At 38.7% G+C, this 22982-nt stretch overlaps 1 protein-coding gene across 8 annotated transcripts in view; it reads right to left on the reverse strand.

The window, feature by feature from the left end:
• Window positions 1-22982, reverse strand: part of LOC135502001 (kin of IRRE-like protein 1) — a 289676-nt gene that overhangs the window by 47299 nt on the left and 219395 nt on the right. For all 8 annotated transcript variants that reach the window (XM_064794418.1, XM_064794412.1, XM_064794417.1 and 5 more), the window contains 2 exons: window positions 21037-21107; window positions 2788-2821 (listed from right to left, as the gene is read on the reverse strand). In XM_064794418.1, coding sequence (XP_064650488.1) covers window positions 2788-2792 — 5 coding nt within the window. In that variant the 5' untranslated portion in view covers window positions 2793-2821; window positions 21037-21107. The remainder of the gene's footprint in view (window positions 1-2787; window positions 2822-21036; window positions 21108-22982) is intronic.

Raw genomic sequence — 22982 nt, forward strand, 5'->3', positions numbered from 1 at the left:
GAATGGCGACAAATTTTGTTTTGAAAGTAGAGTTTGACCAGAAGTATCCAGAAATGCAAAATTGAAGTCTCTAGGTCTTACGGTTACAAAATGTGCACCATGGGTTTAACGGACGGATGGATGGATGGATGGATGGATGGATGGATGGATGGATGGACAGACGGACGCCACTGAACAACTTATTTGACAAGCTCGGCTGACTTAGTCAGCTGAGCTAAAAATCTATTCGGTTTCTCATGTGCCTTATACATGATAAAGGCTTACTTATAGTTCCAAAAGACAGCTCACTATTCAGATCAATATTAGGTTTTTGATAGGTTTGAAATTTCAAATGCTCTGGGGCGGGTTCTTCTTTCTTCCTTTACTTTGGAAACAGCCCACTGCTCTGGATGTCACCCGGACCAATGGACCAGCTGGCCTGCCTCCAATGTTTCGATTCTTTCTGCGATATCACACACACTTTTTTCTCTACTGCGAGATTTATACTGTTATAGTTGCAGCCAAAACTGAATTAGGTGTGTCTGCTTGACAAATGGGTCAATTGCAATGAGAAAATAATGTATTTATCTGGTAAGACCAGCTGAGTTTCCGCCCACAGAACTGTTGTTATTCAATGTAAACAGGTGTTCAGACTACCCCAGTCCATGCAAAATATCATGAAAAGTACTCAAAGTCTGGCACCTTTCAACTCTTTTGGTACCCATGACCTGCAGTGTTGTACATAAATGCAGTTTGCTACTTGCTAACTGCGGCTTGCATGAAGAGTGGATGGAAGCTAGTCCTTCCAGTATCTTTGTGATCACAGTTTTCCAAAGCAAAAGGATTAACATAGGACATATAGGGAGAGAGGACATATCGAAAACAGGTCCTTGGAAACACCATGCCTATTCACCAATTGCCTCAGGCTAAGACCTCAGCTGTACTGAGCCATGGATCCATCATCAACACTGCTACCCTTGGATGGGTCTTCCTCATCTTCTTCTGCGTTATTGATATTTTCAAGATCCACGCCAAACAGTCAATTGGTTCCAGGATTAATCGAAAGATACGAATTGCTTTCCAAAATGCATGACAGGAGACGCATGAACGTATGACGCATGAACACTTGAAACTCATTAATTTGAATTTTATACCAGCATTTACAATGTAGATTTCCGCTGTGTCTCAACAATAATTCATCATCACAGGTGCTTTAGAATTCATTATGATCATTATTATTTCAATCATAACTACTGTGTGGGAGTTTGTTAAGAGAAAAAATACAGTGTTATGACCCCATATGTCAACAGTACAGAATGTTATTTATTTTCGAGAGAAATAAAAAATAAATATTTGTTCTTACTTTACTGAAATGTGAAGGCCACCACCAGTATCTTTCCTGCCCACATCTTAACTGTTCCACATGTAAGAGGAAAACCAATCAACATGATCATTATCACCATAGGAGGACACTCAACTGGCCTTGCCAAGGGGGGGGCACTCCATTTTAGGAACAAACTTCTCCACAAAAATATCCGACCTTGCAGAGGATAATTAAGTCGTTCGCAAATCAGGCCTTGATCACATTGATATAAGGATGATTTACCCCAAAAGTACAGCTCTGGTTAAAGGAAACATGCAGCCGCTTTTATGCTTATAACACTGATGTTTTACCCGAAACAATATCTGTCAGTTTTTTCGTTTTTATTGAACCAAGGTTGTGTCCTTAAGGCCACACCCCTGCTTCCGACAAGCTTTTCCTCAATCAATTTTCAAAGCAATACTACATGTATCAACCTGCATACTGTTATATTTCAAAACAGTAATGTTAGGTTAGAGGTGTTAGTAGAGCTCATGTAAAAATATTTTACCTTTTGACAATGAAATATGAGCAAATTTCAGAACATTATAAAACACTCCCTCACAGTTTATAGCAAACATTTCAGAATTTTTCTAATATTTGAATTCAATATTAAAATCAGACGAAATGTGTGTTGCCCTTGGCTTAAAAAGCTAGGTGGGTGGATTTGAAAATCAATACGGTCTGGAAAAATGTTTCGATATTGATATTTCAGCATGCACCCCAAGCCCGAGGGAGGTGGAGTGGGTCTCTTAGGCCTTTTCAGGAAGGGAGTTCGCCTAAGCTGGAAGATATGGGCAGCCAAGCCCAAGGAAGGACAAGCCCATGTTTACGACCATCACTCAATGCTTTGCGTGCCAAGGCTGATTGAGGACATTTGGAGTTTTGGAGTGTTCCATCACATTTCCAAGATGAAGGCCTACAATAGCTGATGAGTTCCACATACCCAGAGCTTCCAGGTTTTCAGGCACCAGTGTCTCAACAGGAGCTAGGGGGTGATTAAGTAACAGATTGAGTCCTTGAATAGTCTTGATGTACTGCGAGATGGGATACTTTAAACTTTAAATTTTACTTGAAACTTTAACTTTAACTTTGAAGTATGATGCTACGTTCCTTTGAGCTAGACTTGCACGCCAAATACAGCTGAAATGTGGTTGTCAATTGTCACCCCCTGAGAGAGAGGTGGGAGGCAAAAGGTGGATCGCATCAGTCACCTATTGGATCTATCGCTTTTAAAGAAGTATCCATGAGACATTTCCCCATCTTTTGACAATGTGGGAGCGGAGTCGGAATGCAACCCCAGGCAGTGAGACTGCGGAGGTGCTAGCTTCCTTTGTGAATAACCCAATTCCATATTCTCTGTAAAAAACAAGGGAGCGTTCGGATGTGGGAGTGGAGAGTGTGTTGGTGCCAAAAACATTGATGGTTGGAACTTGACACAAACCTACCTCATTGCCACAATGAACTGCAACCACCTCTATTCTGCAAATATAGAATATGATAAACAAATATCAATCAACTCTATTCAAGATTTTCATGAAAAAGTGAGTTTAGTGGCAAATTATACAGGCAAAGCATGTGGAATCCTTTCAAAATGCAGCTGGCAAATCCTAAACATCAAATAAAAGAAAATGATAGACATGAATTAAAGCACTGTCACATGATGGTCTCGCCGAGTACAATGGAACCTCACTTAAGGACAACCTCTCTATCAAGGACACTTTTGGTCCCAAATTGGTTGTTTCCATTCAATTTGACCTCTCTAATCAGGACACCTTGATATTAAGAATAGCACATGTCAGTCCTGATGGTGTCCTTAGTGGAGCGGTTATACTATGAAGAAGTCACAGTACACAGACAGGCTTACATCCACCATGGATGGAACATGTCATGCACACACTGATACATGCATGAGTCTACTTGCATTTCATGAGACCCATAGTACATGTCCCACCTTACCATGTATTCTTACAAAATTCCAACTTGATCCATTTTTGTGAACCGAAATACCTATCCTTGCTCCAAATAACTTCCTTCTGTTTTATCAACACTGTGACACTCATGTGCAGATAGGGTGAAGCATGCAACTCATACAGTGGATTAAAAAACGGAATAAGCCAGCATTTCTGTTCCATGCCAATTTGACCAAACTAGCATGTGCATTTGCCTGTATTTGACAGTACACCACATTAAGACTAGCTGTCATCACAGTATGGACTTAGTCCAGTACATAATATGAAACAGCTGGTGGCATGTCAGCACCATCATCATCATATATGAATATTTTGCCTACAGGTGGGAACTCGATGACGGAAAGATTCATGGCAAGTCATTTCAATACAATGGCAGATTTTCAGTATCTCCAGAAAGATTTGAAAAAACTTCAGATAGATCAAATCATGTAGAGACAAAGTGATAGAACGACTCCTTGTTATGCAATGTATACATCAAACACACACAGTTTTGAACCCGCCTTGCCAGTTTGCATCGATACGTCAGCAGAACCAGCCTTAACTAACCAGAACTCACCTCAACCGGCCCATACTGCGTGTTGCGGCAAGACTTGGGTGAGTTCAGTAAAGTTCGGTTCTGGTTTGATTAATTGCATCTTTTACCAAACTGGTCTTGCTCCCTTCTTGATCCAGATCGAACAAGCATCGTGTAAATGGAACGATAATAATTGTTGGCTGTCGATATAATTTTGAATTGTCTCCAAGTTATTTAATGCGCATTTACTTTTTCCATCCTAAAGAATCTTCCAAATATGCGCATCGACTCATAGATAGTGCCTTTATTCAAATCAGATTAAATTAAATTTTCAAATTTATTCAATTATCAATTTTCTCCTACTTTTCAGAATAAATGCATAAAAATATGTACACACTGCATGTGTATGGCAAAGATTTATATATTAATTGAATTTGTATGAATAATTCCACAAGAGCTTGTTGCACATATTTTATAAAATCACCCATATACATAGTGCTAAATGATTAAAGTTAGTGCTATTTGTATCAAAATACATCACAAAGTTAACTTCTCTACTTCAAAGTGTTGTCAGCACCCCCTTGTGGCCATGACCCAAACAACACAAAATGTTCGAATGAAAAACGCTCCAGCAGCTTCGGAGACAATCGGTAGAAATCAATAATATCGATAATGACTGAAAGTTGATCTGCAAGTGGAAAGAACCGATATTTGAAATGTGTTCGCAGATATCAACACAGACATAACACGGTGCGATATAATAATGCGCATTGAAGCTAGTGAATGACGCACCAAAACGCAAGTCTGCACAGTTATTTCAAGCAAAAATAAAACTCTGGAGTTATTTTTGAAATGATTATATCTTTAGATCGAGGAGGGCTTGGATCAACTGAGCATGATTAAAGGAATACGCAAACCTTTGGAAACGTCAACTGAAGGGAACGAATCTGCGCATGACGTATCCATTATTTCATGAATGGGCTCGAGGTCTTGTTCGGATGATGCTTAAGCATCAATGTTGAGAAGCGTGCGTAATGCATGATGAAAATATTATCATATATGATGACCTGAATTCAGTTATTGATCATTCAATATGATGCAGTAGCAATCGCAATAGAGTTTTTCTACCTGGGGGTTGACACATTGCCGCTACATGTTTATGCAACCCAGAAAACTGAAAAACCCTTGGAGATTTTAAACACACTCAAACTGAAAGACTTCTGGTGGTGTATATTTGTGTGGGCTGAAAAAACCCTAAAAGCTTATTCAGCAGTTAAAAACACTGAATTATTAGGAGTTTATGTAAAGTCGACTCATCATGCTACTTGATTTCAAGTGGATATTAGGCTATTTACCGCAACCCGAAGCTTTTTTACCTACATGTATACACTGTTAACTTAACAATGTGATACAACAGTAACCATGGTTACATCAAACCTTTATTAATATTAGTTTGATATTTATAGTTAGGAATAAAGTTTCTCAAATATGAATACAAAATACCTATCAGAATATTGTATTCATTCAATAACACATATTTTAAGTGGCTCAATATGTCAAAATGTCAAGGATGGTTCATTCTGTGATATGAAAATTTGAAAAATCAGCTATTTCGAAACTTTGATGGGTACATATGAAAGGCCAAAGGTACAAACTACAGTTAAGTCTTTTGTTCATGTTCCATTTCACGTACAAATTCTTTACCAAACTCCGTAATTTCATTTGAGAATATTGGCATAAGAAGTATTGTAAACTTGAGTGCACTAAGACCCGGGATTAAGATCTTTTATTGTGATTAATATCACAGGTCACCATTTGTATCTGTACAGAAGTTTCAGCATTGCTCTTTCTAAATCTAGTCATCAGTATTAGAATTTTCCAAATATCTCCAGCTAATTTGCAAAAGATTAGATTAAAATTGAGACCTAACTAACCCTTCTTTAGAAACGTGTAATTTGGATATCCTCCTCAACTTCAACATTTTTTCTACCTCAATTGCAGTATATAGCTTAGATTTTAGTGCATATCAATCAGTGCAAAGACACACTCCGGATGAAGTGCACCGGCCTAGTCCATCACCCTAACACTATGAGACGGTAAAAACAGGATGGTGAAATGTACTCCCACAGGAATCCAGGCAAAAAAAAATCAGCAGTCTTACGAGAATACACAAGTTACCCACTGTCTGAATCAGGATGAAAAAACGTGACGTTGTGTTGCAGAGATGGAGGAAACGAAAAAGACGCTGTTTCGCGTTACTGAAACTGGTATCCACTCGTCGCAAAGTACATCAACAAAAGAGATGCAGCTCCTTCACGAAGCTGCTTTAGACTTTGCTCCTTTTTAGGAAGAACTCGCATCAGTAATGTGACCAAAGACATTCTGAGACGCTGTTCAATCCGACACCTAGGTTATTGTGTCGCGGGTCTATTCTTGGTTCTTCTTCTCGAGAAAGACGCTGGCGTATTATTTCTCATCTTATGCACTTTGGACGCAAGTACGACTGGGTTGATAGATACATGAACAGTAGAACCTCCCTTAGCGGTCCCCTCCCTCTCAAGGACACCCTCTCTATTGAGAACACTGCACTTGTTCCCAAATTGGTCATTTCCATTCAATTTGACCTCTTGTTATCAGGATACCTCTCTATTAAGTACAGCATTTGTCAGTCTCGATGGTGTCTGTAATAAAGATGTTCCATTGTACATGTACTTGTTAAACATGTTAAAGAGATGAGACTGTTTGATTGTAGGTAGATCATGCTGACATCTACTCTGCATAATAAAGTCTACAACTTCATCAGTTTGATGTTGGTGCGGAAAAACTTATCAGTAGTAGTACTCCACGCTTTCTGTGCCCAGAAAGTTTATCTTTAACTGTCATAAGAAATTGGATGTTCTAAACCATTGCCTTAAGTCTTTTTACCAATAGTTTCCCAAGCAACAGAATGAGCGCCAGAATTATCAAATTATAAATAATTGAGATGATAAGAAATTTTGAAATAAATATTCTGACTGCAAAAATTATCATTGATGTGTTTTTCTCAATGCAAGGTTGAATGTTGAAAAATTACACTTGTCTCTATGATTTTATTGGCCAAGTCTTAATTAGTCTCGTTAGGAAGTTCAGAGCGTACGTAATAATATCCCCAAGCGATGTCAAGTTATTTGGTTCAATCTTTCCAGATAACACTGATGGGATCCACAGGGTTCAATTATATGTGTTGTAAATGCAAGACCTGTTTGAAATATTAATCTTTGTAAAATAATTTTTGTGAAATGCAACTTTACTTAGTATTGATGCTTTGAAAAAGTTGAATAGATTTTTTAGGTTATGTATGCATGACATTCAGATGAAGTTAACAGAATACAGCATCACATTTAAATTCTGTAAATGATGCAAACTCTTCAACCCCAGCGAGAGCAGGCCTCATACATATATTTATCCCCAATATCAACTCCTCTCAACAAAATCCTGAAATGGCCCATTCAAAATAAGTAAATATACAGGTATCCTCATAAAACCTCCATTGTCACCTCAACTTGGTAATGGAGGAAGATCTAATGGCCAAGCGGATTCCCAAACTCCAGAGGGAGCCTATAAGTTGCCCGAATGTAATCTAGAAGACCATTTCGTTAAATATTGAAATCATTTGGCTACTAGTCAAATGTTAGTACTTAAACCTATTCAAGAGGGAATAAAGGTAGGGGCAATGGGGTAAAATTGGTGATTTAGGCGACTAAAATTCTCCAGTTTATTGGAAGGACTGGGTCTTGAACTATAATCCTGGTTCGTCTCCTATGCAGACCCGAACTACATCATTCCAGGTTTTATGAGGTTTAGGAGGTTTTGTGGAGATTGTTAATCACTGTTAATTGAGATGTTGAATCACGTGTGCTACATCTGGTGTTTTGAAAATCTATGTAGGCAGAGAGAATTCCCTTAGATCTGCTTGGATAATGGGGACCTTGATACAACAAGACTCTCACATTATGATTCTAAGTACCGTTCTGATATCTTTTAATAACAAATAGTTTTAAAATCAGAAAAAGATATATCTTCTTCTGTCTATATATTCCATTAAAGCAAGGCGACATCAAAGTTTTTTGTTTTTGTTGTTCTTTGTACTTTGTTGGACATTTTGTTCTTTTTTTCAAATGTTTTATCAAAAGCTGAATCACCGATAGTAGTTTGAATTTCAAAGGTGAGGAGATATCAAAGTCTAACATTGCCTAATGGAAAAAAGGTTTTCAAAAATACAAGAATATTTTATACCACTGATGGTTCTGTACAGTGACAGATTTAACAGATACAAGTATGAGTTGCTGTTGCTGCTGAAGGAATGTCTACTGCACTAATGTCCTTGTAAGTGATTCTACAAAGAATCACCAGACAAAAGATTGTTTTCATGCAGATCTGGGAGAGCAAAAAGCATGTTTACCAAAATTCAGTACATTCTATCCATGATCAGTATTTCATCTGATTCAGACGACATCACTTCCACGCCCCTAACTACATGCAACCCATCATACTTTGTCTCAACTCGATCAAACCACTCTCCACCAAAATTATGCATCCAAGTCGAAAAATCCAGGCGCATTTCTTAATCTAAACTCAACGATCGACAAAATATGCACCGCCACTCAAGTGGATGACAGTGCCTCTGAAGAGCACCATCATCACTTCTTTATTCATGGAGTAACGTCTTCACTCCCCGATCGCCCCAAATTTTGCTTAATGTTTACCAACCAAATATCACAAGAGGGTGTTTGGCACTCGCTGTTGATGTCTAGAATTCAGACGATAAGGACTTGTGCCATCTATTTGCTTTAGTACTTTCTGTTGCAGCTATGCATTGGTTTGAGCCAATTTTAAATTTGGGAAGGAAGGGGAAGGGAGTGACTCTTGAAAACGCTGACATAGATACCACAGGCTCACTGCTACGAAATCGAGACAACTACAAGAGTACAAGATCATGATCATCAGACAACGACCATACGATTGATACTAGTGTCACTGAGTACAGGATATGAACAGAATAGCAGTAAATGAATGCCAATATATTTCAATATACCCCTCAAAATTCTCAACAAACAGGCCCCGAAAGCAAAAATATCTTAATCGTCAACAATGGATACATATACTAAATTTATAGTATGCTATATTGGTATTTAGTAAGTGGGCATGAATATGATATAAGCTTGTCATTATCTCATTAATCGTGTTCAGCTTTTGTCAAAATTATGACGGGTAACAATACGAGAATTTGCTGATTAGATAGATGTTACTCATACCAAAGAACTTACTTTTATGGAATTTTCAGGTTTTTACACACCAGTTTATGTCTGTCTAACATTTTCTAAAATGAAAGGAAAATGGGGCAGAGCATACACAGTGCTGGAAATTTCAAATAATGGTAATTTAGATCAACAGAAAAAGTTATGTATGCTCGTTACAGTGAACACTGCAGGACTCCCGCCAATTTTTAGAAAACATTGTGAAAATAGTTTACAAAAATGTAAAGGTGGGTCATGTCTCTTATTATCTAGCAAAATACAGGCTTCCCTCAGGCTGAATAGAGAGGTACATATTTACGTCATGTTTGCTCTCAATTTGATGAAAGATTTGAAAAGACTTGTGCAAAATATGATTATTGTCACATGTCATAACGAGTATAATTTCGATTACAATAAAAAGTGAATGGAAGTAGGGGACACCTCCAAAACCAAGGAGGATCTCAACCGCATTCCAAATACCACTACCAACAAATAGTGACAACGTTGACCAAGTGCTGACTAGACAAAGTTAATTTTGTGCCAGATTTTTAACCACTTGTTCCACCATCCAAAGTTGCAAGGGCACGCCATGGAATGTCCTGTCGGTAGTCCTGTTGCCCACTACTTTGGTTAGCAACCAGGGACAAAGCCATACCAACTCAGACAAGTCATGAGTACCTTTGCTTACATGCTGTTCCTTTCTGTAGAAAATTAGCTGAAGAAATGCTTTTCTTCAAGTCAACCAGTACACCTCTCATTCAAACAGGACCTATCAGAAAGATTGGAACAAATCATTTCGAGAAATATGATAATCACCACGTGTCAAGATGACTATAATTTACACTTAATCGAAAGCAAGCGAAGTATGCGACATCTTCAAAAGAAAGGGCGTGTCTACTCAGTGCAAGTTTGATAACTTGGATGTACCAAATTATATAGTCACGTCTGGAATAAATCTTGCCCTCCCCTAGACTGATTGCAGGCAGATTTTGACAAAGTGAAACACTGCATGATTTAGAATGTGGGTTGAACTTTGGTGCTTCCCCACTGTTACCTATAATGAGGACAGACCCATACTAATAGTACGGCACTTATACAGCTTTCGTTCAAAGGTTGATCTTTTAGGACCAATAAACTTTTGATCGTGTGACAATTTGACTGCTGTATGCTGACCCTGTTGCAGACCCCCCCCATCAGTAGCCTCTTTACCCTGAAGATTGGTTCCGTGTCATGCACGCAGTAACGAGAACCATAAAATCAATTTCCACCGGCCAAAAAAGCTTTTCCACTTGATGGATTTTTTGTTAATACATTTGTCGCCGCTTCTCCACACAGGCTGTCCTTCAAGGGCAGGAAGATGGATTGCCTACCTGTGGGAGAGAAGAATCGGAAAAGAGGAGCAGCAGTTCTATCACTTATACTTGGAAACTCAGCATTTATTTCATACAAACATTTGCTACAATCAATTAGGCTATACAAAAGCTTCAGAGCACAAGGTGTACTACTAAAGAGCAGGCACTTAGCTCAGCTTTTTCTTTTATCCAAAAAGTTTTCCCCTTTGAAACTATCATCCAGAGTACTATGGCATCGTGAAGCACTTTGACCAGGATTTAACTTGGAAAGCATACTGTTTTTACTAATAACAGTTCGTCCTAATCTTTGAAAACTATGATCACAATAGAATTTGTATTATGTAACTTACCCACAAAAGCTTGTGGTATCTGATGGGCTGAGACAACTCTTCAGATTGGCACAAATTTCACAATGTGTTTGAACCGATCACCCCCCCCCCCCTCCCCGCCATGAGGAAGATGCCACATTAACCACTCGCTATCATACAAACTCAACTGCCATCTGTTCTCTACCTTGCACTAGCGTACACCCATTGCTGGGGAGGTTGCTCGCTTCCATCAACATGCCCAGGATGGTGCCATGCAGAAAAGTCGGCGGGACGCGATGCACACAGAGAATGCGCTAATGCATGTTCAAGGTCAGCTAATGGTAGCCAGTCTGTGCACTCAAAAAGAGCTTACAATTTAACAGAATGCCAAGGACCAGCAAAACAAAAAAAACAGTGAGATGATGATGATTTAGCCTTTGTTTCCCAGAGCAAAGAACTTTTTTAATCATGTTAAACGGAGAGTCAAGAAACACCAATAAAATATCTAGACTGGGCTGAAAGAATTGAACATGTTTGAGATGATTTACTTGAAAACCAAGGTTCCAACATGTCTCAACATGTACCAGGCCCCAGCTGGCTTTTTTTCGCCATGGGGCTGGTGGTATGGCAGAACATGTCTCCTTGCCTCCATCTGTCTGAAAATCTAATAATAGTTTTTTCGTGACCTTTTGCCCCCTTCGACAGCATAAACTTCACCAAAAGTTTTCTTGAACCATTTCATGGTCAGTACCATTTGACAAAGGATAATGCAGAGAAAGTAAAAATGTGACAAGACGTTACGAGTTTTTCAACTTTCCCTGTGGTACTTGGTCATGTTCACAGTTACACCGCTAAAGCAAAGGAAGAAACTCAACATGAAAACATTATCGAATTAGGCAAAGCGATCTTGTCTTCTCCCTAAGGTGTATTTGAATCATTGGAAATCATATTGGAAGCCTTTCAGAGTGGCAACTAGGTCATGAGATGAATATTTCAACAGAGATACAGGCAAAGTAAAAAACCGTTCCATAAACAAGCCAAGAGGGACCTTCAACTAGATAAAGCAATTGTATTCCATTGCTTACGTTTGTCATGTCAGTTCGAAAGAAAGAAAGGTATCTGCATTTAGACCTGTGCAAAGACTTCTGAGCCATCAGTACAAATATGATACCAGTACAGCACTCTGCAGGCAAGTAGTACTGGAACTTTCAGAAAAAGTTTGACAACATGCATGAGTAGCAAGAAACATCATACTTTTAGAATTTCTTTTTATCTTATCTCATCTCCTTGTTGTGGCAGAGAGGGGAAACTCAAAAGATGTTTCATACAACTGGCAGACCTCTCTGATTATCCACAAGAGATGAGAACATACTAATTCTTCACTGGTGTTACAGGAGAAAGAAAGAGACCCCACCAGTGTAGGCCTAACAGATGAAAAGCCAGAGGCCTCACTTGTGTAACAGAAGAAAAGACAAGAGGCACTACTAGAGCATCAACAGAGCCTGAGAGGAAATCTATAAGAGTAAGAGAGGAAAACAAGCCAATGTAAATATCGGTGTTGGACAAACAGCACCAACCTTGTGAAAAGTACCCAATAGTTTGGGCTCAAAAGTGACACCACTATCATGTGTGATCGATGTAACAATATGCAGCACTGGAGATGATTTAGTGGCCTCTTATGAAGAGCTAGCAACACTAGAACCAACCAAGTCTTTTTGCTATAAGTCAAGTATGATGTATATGTACCATTCATTGTTCTGAATAGTGTGTACTTTTTATGATTTTTCCATCTGGCAAGTGGAAACGCAATAGAATGTGTGAATACACAACAAGATGGTCCCTTATGGAATTGCCAACCAATGCCATGGGTATCTTGGCAATCATCACATTGTGTCCATGCCAATGGTTTCTTTCTCACATAATAGCTAAACTCATGAAATGCTATCTCGTGCGATGCGATGTGATATGATATGTTCTTCTATCGGTACAAAAGATAGTCCCACCAGGCTGAAAGAATCGGCATTCAAATTCATCGGTAATCTTTTGAGCTGTTGGAGAGCACCTCCCCTTGCTTAGTCGAAAACATACAATTTTGTTACCTTACACTTTGCTAACCGACTCAACGTATTTTGATGGTACATGTACTTCAAAGATTCCATATATTGCCACAAATTTCTGGAAAAGTGACATCTATCTGTATTGACATTTTCACATGTTGCATTATTATTTCATTATTTTCATCATGCCTAGAGTCTCATGCAAGAAAGGGTCTCATGATTGCTAGTCAGGCACATGAGCTCCTATACCACCATTGCTACATTAATGGTCCAAGGCATATTATATATGCAGGTCTCCCCAACAAGTATAAGTAGACCATTGGGAGATGTTAATGCAGAAGCCAATTGAAAGCGTTAGCAGGTTTAAGATTGGGCCATCTGCCAACCCTACTGCTCATAGATACAGAAAAGATTACACACAACAAGGTTATGCTGCTGCTACATCAGGAAATTTAGCAAACCTTTTCCGCTCATGAACACAACACTAGCAATTAGTAAACTCATCATTAGAAATCTGAAGAGAAACTTAATTGCGGAATGTGAAAAAATTATCACTTCCTTTACACCTCCAGAGCTGCCGTTGAATGATTGCGAGTCAAATTTCCAGAGTTTTGAAAAACAAATTTCTGCACCTGTTAGAGTTGCTGATGTGAATCACTCCTTTCAATCGTAACACAAATATTTTTTTCTAAAGAACATTGTTTGTTTTTTAGGCAAATCACCTGAAAATACTTTTTGATGATTTAGTAATCCGCGAAAAAATATTTAAAAATTTCTTTTTTGGAAAACAATTTTTTGTAAGTCGCAAAAATAAAAGGCACAACAATCTTGCAGTTTATGTATAACACAAGAAAACAACCCAATACCACATATCAAAATAATAGAAACTAGCACACATCTATCCAACCAAAACAACTGAAATCATGAATGCGAGAGAACATGTTCCCCTGACTTCTCTCAAATTCAGACGATAATGACAAAAAATGAAACGGCCAGGGGCCATTGTGCTCACCGTATACATCTTTTATTAGGCAGGATCATGCTTAGTTTAGAGGTGAATATGGTGAACACAATCAGGCATGAAGACTTTTTTTAGATGTGTATTGATGTCAAGTAATAAGACAGGGCAGTATATATAAGTTTATGATCCAACCAATAATTGTCTATGACATCAACAAGATCAATATCGTGTGATTGCTAAGAGTCCCTGCAATAAAAAATTCATCGAAAAAAAGTCATTAATAAGCGAGATATTGCACGTCCTACTTTTTCAGTTTTGACCCCCTGGTGGCCAAATCAAGAATCAGATCAGGCCAAAATTCGGTGTCAGAGATTATCTGATGTAGGGGGTTACATGTACCAACTTTCAAGTTCATAGCTTTAGCAGTTAAGAAACGTGCCATAGTTACACTCGATTCGCCATTTGACCTCTGTGACCTAGAGGTCAAATCCAAAAATCATAGGAAATGTGATGTATCCTTGCTAGGAGTCCCTGCCATAAAATTTTATCGAAAACAATTCACTCAAATAGGCAAGATATTGCACTTCTTCCTTTTTCCGTTATGGCCCCCTGGTGGCCGAATAAAGAATCAGATCAGGCCAAAATTCGACATCAGACGTTATCTGATGTAGGGGGTTATATGCACCAAGTTTCAAGTTCATAGCTTTACTGGTTAAGAAACGTGCCATAGTTTACACTCTAACAGCCAATTTACGCCATATGACTTCTGTGACCTTGAAAAGTAGGTCAAATTGAAAACCCGTAAAATATTTGATGTATTCTTCCAAACAGTACCTACCATAAGAATTTTATCGAAAACAAGTCACTTATAAGCGAGATATCACACTTTTTAGATTTCCACTTTTGGCCCCCTGGTGGCAAAGTTAGGAATCAGATCGAACCAAAATTCAGCGCCAGAGGCTATGTGATATAGGGGGTTATATGTACCAAGTTTCAAGTTCATAGCTTTAGTGGTTAAGAAACGTGCCATAGTTTACACTCCAATGGCCAATTTACGCCATATGACCTCTGTGACCTTGAAAAGTAGGTCAAATTGAAAACCCGTATAATATAAAATGTATATTTGCTATGAGTACCTACAACAAAAGTTTTATCGAAAACAAGTCACTTATAAGCGAGATATCACACTTTTTAGATTTCCACTTTTGGCCCCCTGGTGGCAAAGTTAGGAATCAGATCGAACCAAAATTCAGCACCAGAGGCTATGTGATACAGGGGGTTATATGTACCAAGTTTCAAGTTCATAGCTTTAGTGGTTAAGAAACGTGCCATAGTTTACACTCTAATGGCCAATTTACGCCATATGACCTCTGCGACCTTGAAAACAAGGTCAAATTAAAAACCCGTATAATATAAAATGTATATTTGCTATGAGTACCTACAACAAAAGTTTTATCGAAAACAAGTCACTAATAAGCGAGATATCACACTTTTTAGATATCGACATTTGGCCCCCTGGTGGCCAAACAGAGAATCAGATTGGACCGAAAATCAGTGTCAGAGGTCAGCTGACCTAGGGCATTCTGTGTACAAAGTTTCAAGTTCATAGCCCTAGCAGTTAAGAAACGTGCCACTGTTAGGATACGACGACGACGACGACGACGACGACGACGACGACGACGACGACGACGACGACGACGGACACAGCGCTATCGTATAGACTCCCCTTACGGTGAGCCAAAAAGTCATCTTGGAATCATTTGGCAGGCTCTTTGATGTGTGTATAAGCTACTTTCTCTTCTGTTGCCTTGCTTGCCGAGGACATAATCTTCAATGAAGATCAGAAATTGTGAAACCGTAAAACTAAAGTATCATCATATGAGCGAGAATATTGGAAAATGTACACATTCTTTTCTGACAGCGGGCTTTTTTCATTCTTTGACATTTTAATAGGTTTGGTTTCTCTTTGTAAAGATGTGTGCTTATTGTGAAAGCTCAGCATGGATTATTTCTGTTCCAAAGTTTTATAGTGATAGATTATTTAGTGATGGAATTATTTGTAGTGATGGAACCAGAGTTTGAATACCTGGTGTGCAGTGGGTCCATAGCTGCTATTAACTAACTGCTGGATGTTGTCAGTGTTGCACTCATCTTTCAACTCGTATGTCATCTGATAAACCAATTAAACCCAGAAATTCTCAAGACTAGAATTCAAATCTGCTATTTTTCAAAATGCCCCAGACCATATTCAGATCTAAGACACACTGCAGCAAAGCACCAAAGGGCAACATGGAAGCCTGTTCGAGCAGGAAAAAACCTACAATTACACTTCAACAAAAGAGATTTCCCACTGTTTAAACCGAGGTAATTATCAAATAAATTATCATCAACACTGATCCAGTTAGCTACAATTTCTTACCGATAGATTAAAGAGTCGTGACTCTGCTGGCTTCATATGTCGTTTGTTTGAATTAAATCTCAAAACAGGGTTTACTCTGGATTAAAACATCATGAAATAATGGTCATTTGCAGGCGGCAAAATAGGTCTGGGGTTGAACGATAAGAGGGTAAAGAGTCCTTTTTATGGCATCATTCAATGCTGTTTTCCACTCGGATCATAGCAGGGCTGTAAATAACCAATTGTACATGCCAATACATTAGCTATCATATTAAACCCTTGTAGGCCGAGATGCTGCATGGCTGCAGGACATGGGGATGGTGATGATGATATCACAATGTCTGAACAATATTGAGTAGCACCAATGAATTTTCAATTCGCTTTTGCCATTGTATGCCTTCTTGTTAATGTAGAACTTCTAACACAAGGTAACAGTGATTTATAAGATGAACCGAACTGAAGAACAACTCCTGCTATCGTAAGCTTTAAGTGCAATTGCTTGCAATCAAGGTAACATAGTTGCAAGAATTTAGTCAAAGTACCAAGAATTGTACCCAAATGCATCATCATAAGCCACTAAAACATTAGCTATGAGAAGACACAAGGTTATTCTTTCATCAATAAGAACTATGTTATCTAAAAACCTGTTGATTCTGATCAATTCTGCGTCATTATTATCTAACAAGCTTTTAGGTTGCGTACTTTTACTTGATTTATTAGGTGTAGGTTAGGAATGGAAGAATGTCTGCAGTGAGGGATTTGGCTCCAAGAGATCTCTGGAGTGGAAAAGTGCTTCAGTCTGGCTACAGGCGCAAGACAACACAACATCAATCAATCAATCAATCAATCAATCAATCAATCAATCAATCAATCAATCAATCAATCAATCGATCAATTGAACAATCAGTTGGTAAATGCCAGCTCAACTGACAACACTCATCAAAGCTAGAAAAGAAGGTATTCTACTTTGCGAGTCTTGGTACTAAAATCTAGCAGAGTGTAGCTAAAATGTAGGCCAAAACCTGAAGCACTTTGGCTAACGATTTGGGAGGGGGATTTTCAGCTCCACCCAACAAAATCACTTGCGGCTTAACCATTCAAACAAAACAGGATACCTTCAATCCCTCAGTCTGAATTTTCTGTTAGGGGCATTTCCTTGGCTGTTCCTTGCTTTGCTTCTTCAGGTCTTACGTTTACAAAATGTGGACCCATGTTGACGGATGGAGGGACAGATGCCATTCTGAATAGTTATTTTACCAGCTCTGCTGACTTTCGTCAGCTGAGCTAAAAATCAAAGTACCACTTTTTTGGTCTTATGTTAACAAAATGTGTACCCATGTTGACGAGTGGAGGGGCAGACACCATTCTGAATAGTTATATTTTACCAGCTCTGCTGACTACTAATGTTGCACAGCACCAAAACGAACCATACACAAATTCCATATTCAACGATTGTCTGATCTAAGAATATAACTGCCAAGATAATCCCACTCTCCATCCTTTCTTCCGATTTCTTGCACATTTAGATCAAGTCGGGTACGAATATCTGAAACTCGCTGGAATGGAAAAGGATGAATGCCTCAGCGCTGATTGGTATTTTTTCGCACCGAGACATGAAAACACCTGCCCAACTGGTGGAAATTGTGGCATTTTTCTTAATCGTAAGATGATGTGTTGCTTGCTGGCGGGAAACTTCTTTCAGAAAACCAATTGTTGGGTTTGGATAATACTATCCAGCAACAGGTTATTTTGTTCAGGAAGCAATAAGTTCCAGAAATTAATGGTTAACCCACTAACTACTAATGAAAAAACATTGCGGTACTAAAGATTGCTCATGAAAGCAATTTTTAGCCATTTTAAGGGGAGTCTATTGGCAGCAGCGGGGTAGGCCAGATTAAGTTACACAGCGACAACAATAGGGGTCTCTCATATCTCGCAGTTCATCAAAACTATTCACGCTGTATGAGGAATATAATCATCACTGAATCATAACCAACCCAAGCCCCTCACTGTGCGTACACTCTTAAAAATAAAGGGTTTTTTTTTGCTTTTTCAAAACCACTTAGGCTTTTCAGCCAAAAAAAAAAATTTCCCTGAAGAGTTAGTTCAGCGATTTGAACAAGTTCCATCTGATGTCTTCAAACAATTTTGAGATGACCCCTCAGAAACCCATTACTTCTTTTCCAATAGATTTATCTTTGTTACAGCACATAATAATTGGCATCTATCATGCCTTATGATTCCTGTGGGTATCTTAACAGATGCAAATACAGAATCGCAGATTCATGGTCCTGAGTGGGCACCTTAGAGATGGAGGAATCGAAGACTACCGCCACCTGGGAATCTCTGCTTATGATTACAATATATACCTTATATATCTTAACATGACATATCATATTGTCAACTTGATTAGTGATACAATGTGCATAAAAGCACTGCAGTTACCTGAGCTGACAATGGTAAAATAGATCACAAACGCAACCCCCTCCCACTATTTCCTGACATCTAATGCTGAAAAATAGTTTGTCGCACATGAGAATGGTGATGGCATCAAATTAACTGCACAAATAGCAATCTCACCTATACCTAAGGAACAATGCTGAAACAATGGTTTTCGTTTCCTTACAGTACTCCGGCCCACATTTCATTTGATCCATAGTCCCTCCACCACAAACACTCCCCCACATTTTGCCATTACCGGTGATAAATATCATCCCCCCACTGAAACCAATTAAACATTAAATGCATTAAGCATGTTAAGCATAATTGATAATAGCTTTCCTCTCTTTATTTGAGTCGTCACTCTCTTCCCACAGGCCTGGAGTACCCATGTTGAAACTACACACATCAGGTTTTACTTAAGGTCTCTCTTCAATCTGCCTCAGCTTTGGAATTCCCCTACCAGTACCTATTTCCTTTAAGATCTCACTCCAATCTGTCATCGACAAGGTTGTCCCTTCATCCATATCAGCACCAGGCTTTCTTAAGTAAACTGGCCATCAAATTATCATCATGTCTCCCATTGTAATATATAATTTACCGTATTACAACTCCTCACGTTTTTTATGTCTGGATATGTGTTAAGGTCTCTCCGCATAACACATTTGTCACATACTTATGTACAACGGGGACCTCGTAAACTTCACGGTCTCAGTCCCCACATCATAACAATCACTTATCGCAGTCCGCAGGCTGGCACATACCGGGAATATTATGGGCCCTCCCGGTCACACATCAGGAACATAACAACATCAGACTGCTAAATGATTTTCTGGTGAGAATCAAGTTATCTCAGGGTGAATGGCCAAACTCTGTAGACAATGGCAGAAGGGCAAGTTTTATATCAACAGATTTTCTTTGGTACCCTATGATTTTAATGGATTTAGTCTTAGGAACTCATATGATGTCTCCAACATTAAGAAGACAATCCACTGATACAGATCGAAATTCAGACATTCAGAGGTAAAATCCAAGTTTGTTTTCAAACCTTGTTTCACACCTGCCTCTTGGTTAAAAGCCTTATTTTCTCTATCTTGTGCACATATTCATGGACCAGGTTCCTCCGAGGTTAGCAAGAGGCCATAGATTCTTAGATGCTTGACATTTTCTCTTTCTTTTTCCTGCAAGTTCCAATATATGGCAGTATCAGTATCAAAATGGTTGTGCTTGTAGCTCCCATAACAACAAAACCAAATAACCAAACACCATAAACACAAATATAATAGCAGTAAATGTTTCTTCTCTCATTTGTCTCATCGTAACCATGCCAACACACAAAACCTAAATCTCAACACAACATAAAATCCAAGTAAATTATGAATAAAACCAACAACAGTGGATGAAAGGCAATGTACCAATTACGGAGAACGACATGAATAAATAAATATCCCAACATGTAAACACTGTGAGTGAAATTGCTAAAATGTAAGGATTTTCAAAAATTATTGTGTAACAATGTAATGATTATTTATTGGTTTCCAACTTATTCATGTTATTAATGTTATCATTAATTTTCATGGGGTTGGGTGCCCGATATGGAAAAAAGAAAAGAATCATGAGAAAGTTGAACAATCAATTTTAACTAATTTTTACTGGTATAAAAGCGAGTGAGCATTTGTTACCCATCTCACCAAGTCAGGTGAGTTCTTACATCACACTCTCCAATGTATTATCTACTGTCTCAAAGTTTTATGCAATCGCAAACATTACTATCACTTAGCCTATCCAGAAACCTTTCTGGAGAACCAAGGGCAACCACAATCTACTGGATGCAAGCACATTTCAGGCCAGTTGAGAGTTACCAAGTGGCACCGGCCGGGTGTCTTACCCGGTTCATTTCGATCACAAGGCCAACGCTCAGCTATTGTGCCACAATGCCCCCTTAAAACTGATCTCGCTGGTGTGGACACGAAGGCAACTCTTACAACCTTAAACTAAGTTTCATTCCAAATGATATAACCTCAATAAAGTATAAAGTTCAAATATCAAATGGGTATATTCAAATAGGTAGCCAAAGGCATGAAAAGGAGCACTTTAAAAAGTAAACGAGATGTTTTACATATATATACAATCTCAATTGGCATTTTGTAATATTGAAAATTGTCATATTTTCACCTACATGTACATTTACTAAAGGCAAATACACTCACAAAGTTCTTGTTGATCAAAAAGGTGTGCATCTTCTTTTGTAACGCATAACGAATACCTCGGGCGATTTAAGGTGTAGTTTGCTGAATTCAGCACAAGTTTTATATAGTGACATTTACTTTATTACAAATAATACCAAGAATTAGTAAGGACTTGTCTTTATTAATTCTTAACTGTGATAACACAAGCAGCACACATATGGAAAACCTACCTTGCCTATTGCACTGCTATTCCACAGAACTACATCACTGTTAAGATCCTGAGTCTATCCTTTTGAAAATCCTGCAAAAGAGAAGAGAGAGGACATTACCATTTTGTAGTTTATATTTTAGAAGTTGTCAGGGCCTGATCCGATGCAGGTACATGTAGATCAGTACAAATATAGCCCCTACAGTTATTGAACATTTCATGTGCAAATACCATACTTTTTTGTATTAAACCTACACTGGAGTTGCCTCCAAAAAACTTTTACACACCATACCTATGATTGAAAAGCTGCCAGGTGGTTCTGTCAGAACGAGGTAACTTATCTCAATAGTACCACTGTGGAAACCTTTGGCATTATCGATTTAAAAAAAACAATGTTTGTTTCAGGATTATGAACCTGCAGGGTTTGACTTCAAGCAGCTACGTGAAAATAACACACTAAGTGTCAGGAAACTGCTTGATGAAGCTGACAGAGGGAGAGTAGGAGTTCTAGAGGCAGTTTTATGCTGGGTTGCAAGCACAGATCTAGCGGGGGGGGGGGGGGGGCACACCAGACGCACCCCCCTCCCCTTCATGAAAATCTGAGGTACTGTTGTTTGTCCACTTGGCGACCACCAAGTTTAGCTATTGTCACTGACATGATAGATGACCTTCTTGTCTGACTACTTCTCATTGGAAGCCACAAACTTTCATTCTGATTTCAAGAAATTGCTTCAAACTCCAGCATCTACGCTCCAGGCTGCAGAAGGCAACTTTTCCCGAAGGCATCACCATCCTAGAGCGACAGGAACCAACTCCAGCAGCTCCAGTTTCCTGAGGATATATCCACCTCTGAGTAAGCGAACACCCAAGTCGAGAGAACTAATTAACTAACGAGCACACAATCATCTCAAATTCGCAAACCAGGTAGAGTTTCATGGAGGGTTTTTTATACCAAATTGCTCCGGTTGCTGAACAGCCACAACAAATTATGGTTATGATGAATACGCAGGGAGTTTCCAAGCAATCTGTTTCCCCAGCTAATCTAATTGTCTTGTTTGACAAAGATAATCTTAGATATGTACAGTATAAATGTATCTTCCTTAGAAGCATTTTACCCCTAATTCAATTGCGTCTAACCGATACTTCATGTATTTTTATGCTGCCTAGAAAAACACAGAAAATGTTTGTCCAATTTATTTTCATGTTTTTGTGAGATTGCAACTTTTGCGTACTTTAAGCGTTTGAAACCCCCATACATACAGCGAGTCATCATCAAGAAATTCTTTTCTGAATAAGTTGTTATGAGAAGGAATGTTAAAGATACACAAGTAAACTGACTGCTCTTTAGGGGTTTTAACTTTTTTCCCATTTCCACTTAATTATATTGGGTCTAACATGTCTTAAGGTATACAGGCTCAGAATAGATAGATACAGTATCTTGCTTACTACAAGAAAGCTATACAAGTTTTTAGGAAGTCTCTGACATGCTACTCCGTATTGTTTACTTCAGAGCAAGCAGGTTGAGTGATCTAAAAGTGTGCAGTATGCAAAGGTATACTCTTAGAAATGAAGGAGCTTCCGTAGAGGTATTTCAGAATCTCAAGAGCCAGTTTTCGATGCCCATCCACAAGTGTGCTATACCTGCTCAATCCCAGCAAAGGGGTTTGGCTGCATTTACATCTTGAGCTGAGTCGCCTTCTAGTTATATGAGACATTTGAGAACAGAATTCCACCCGACAGGTCCAAGGATTATCCCACTAAGCTTCTGCAATAATGTTGTAAGGCCTACATTAAGACCAAGTACATTTCCCACTGATAAGGCCATGATGAATCTAGGAGAAAGTCTTATGTCCTGATAATAGCTGCCAATACACCATACATTTTCCATACATATTTCTTTTTAAACTAGAGACAGAGGACTATTAAGGGAGTATAGATCCCTTGGACTGACATTTGAATTTAGCAGTA

Source organism: Lineus longissimus, chromosome 18 (genome assembly GCF_910592395.1).
Source record: "Lineus longissimus chromosome 18, tnLinLong1.2, whole genome shotgun sequence".
NCBI classification, from domain to species: Eukaryota; Metazoa; Nemertea; class Pilidiophora; order Heteronemertea; family Lineidae; genus Lineus; species Lineus longissimus.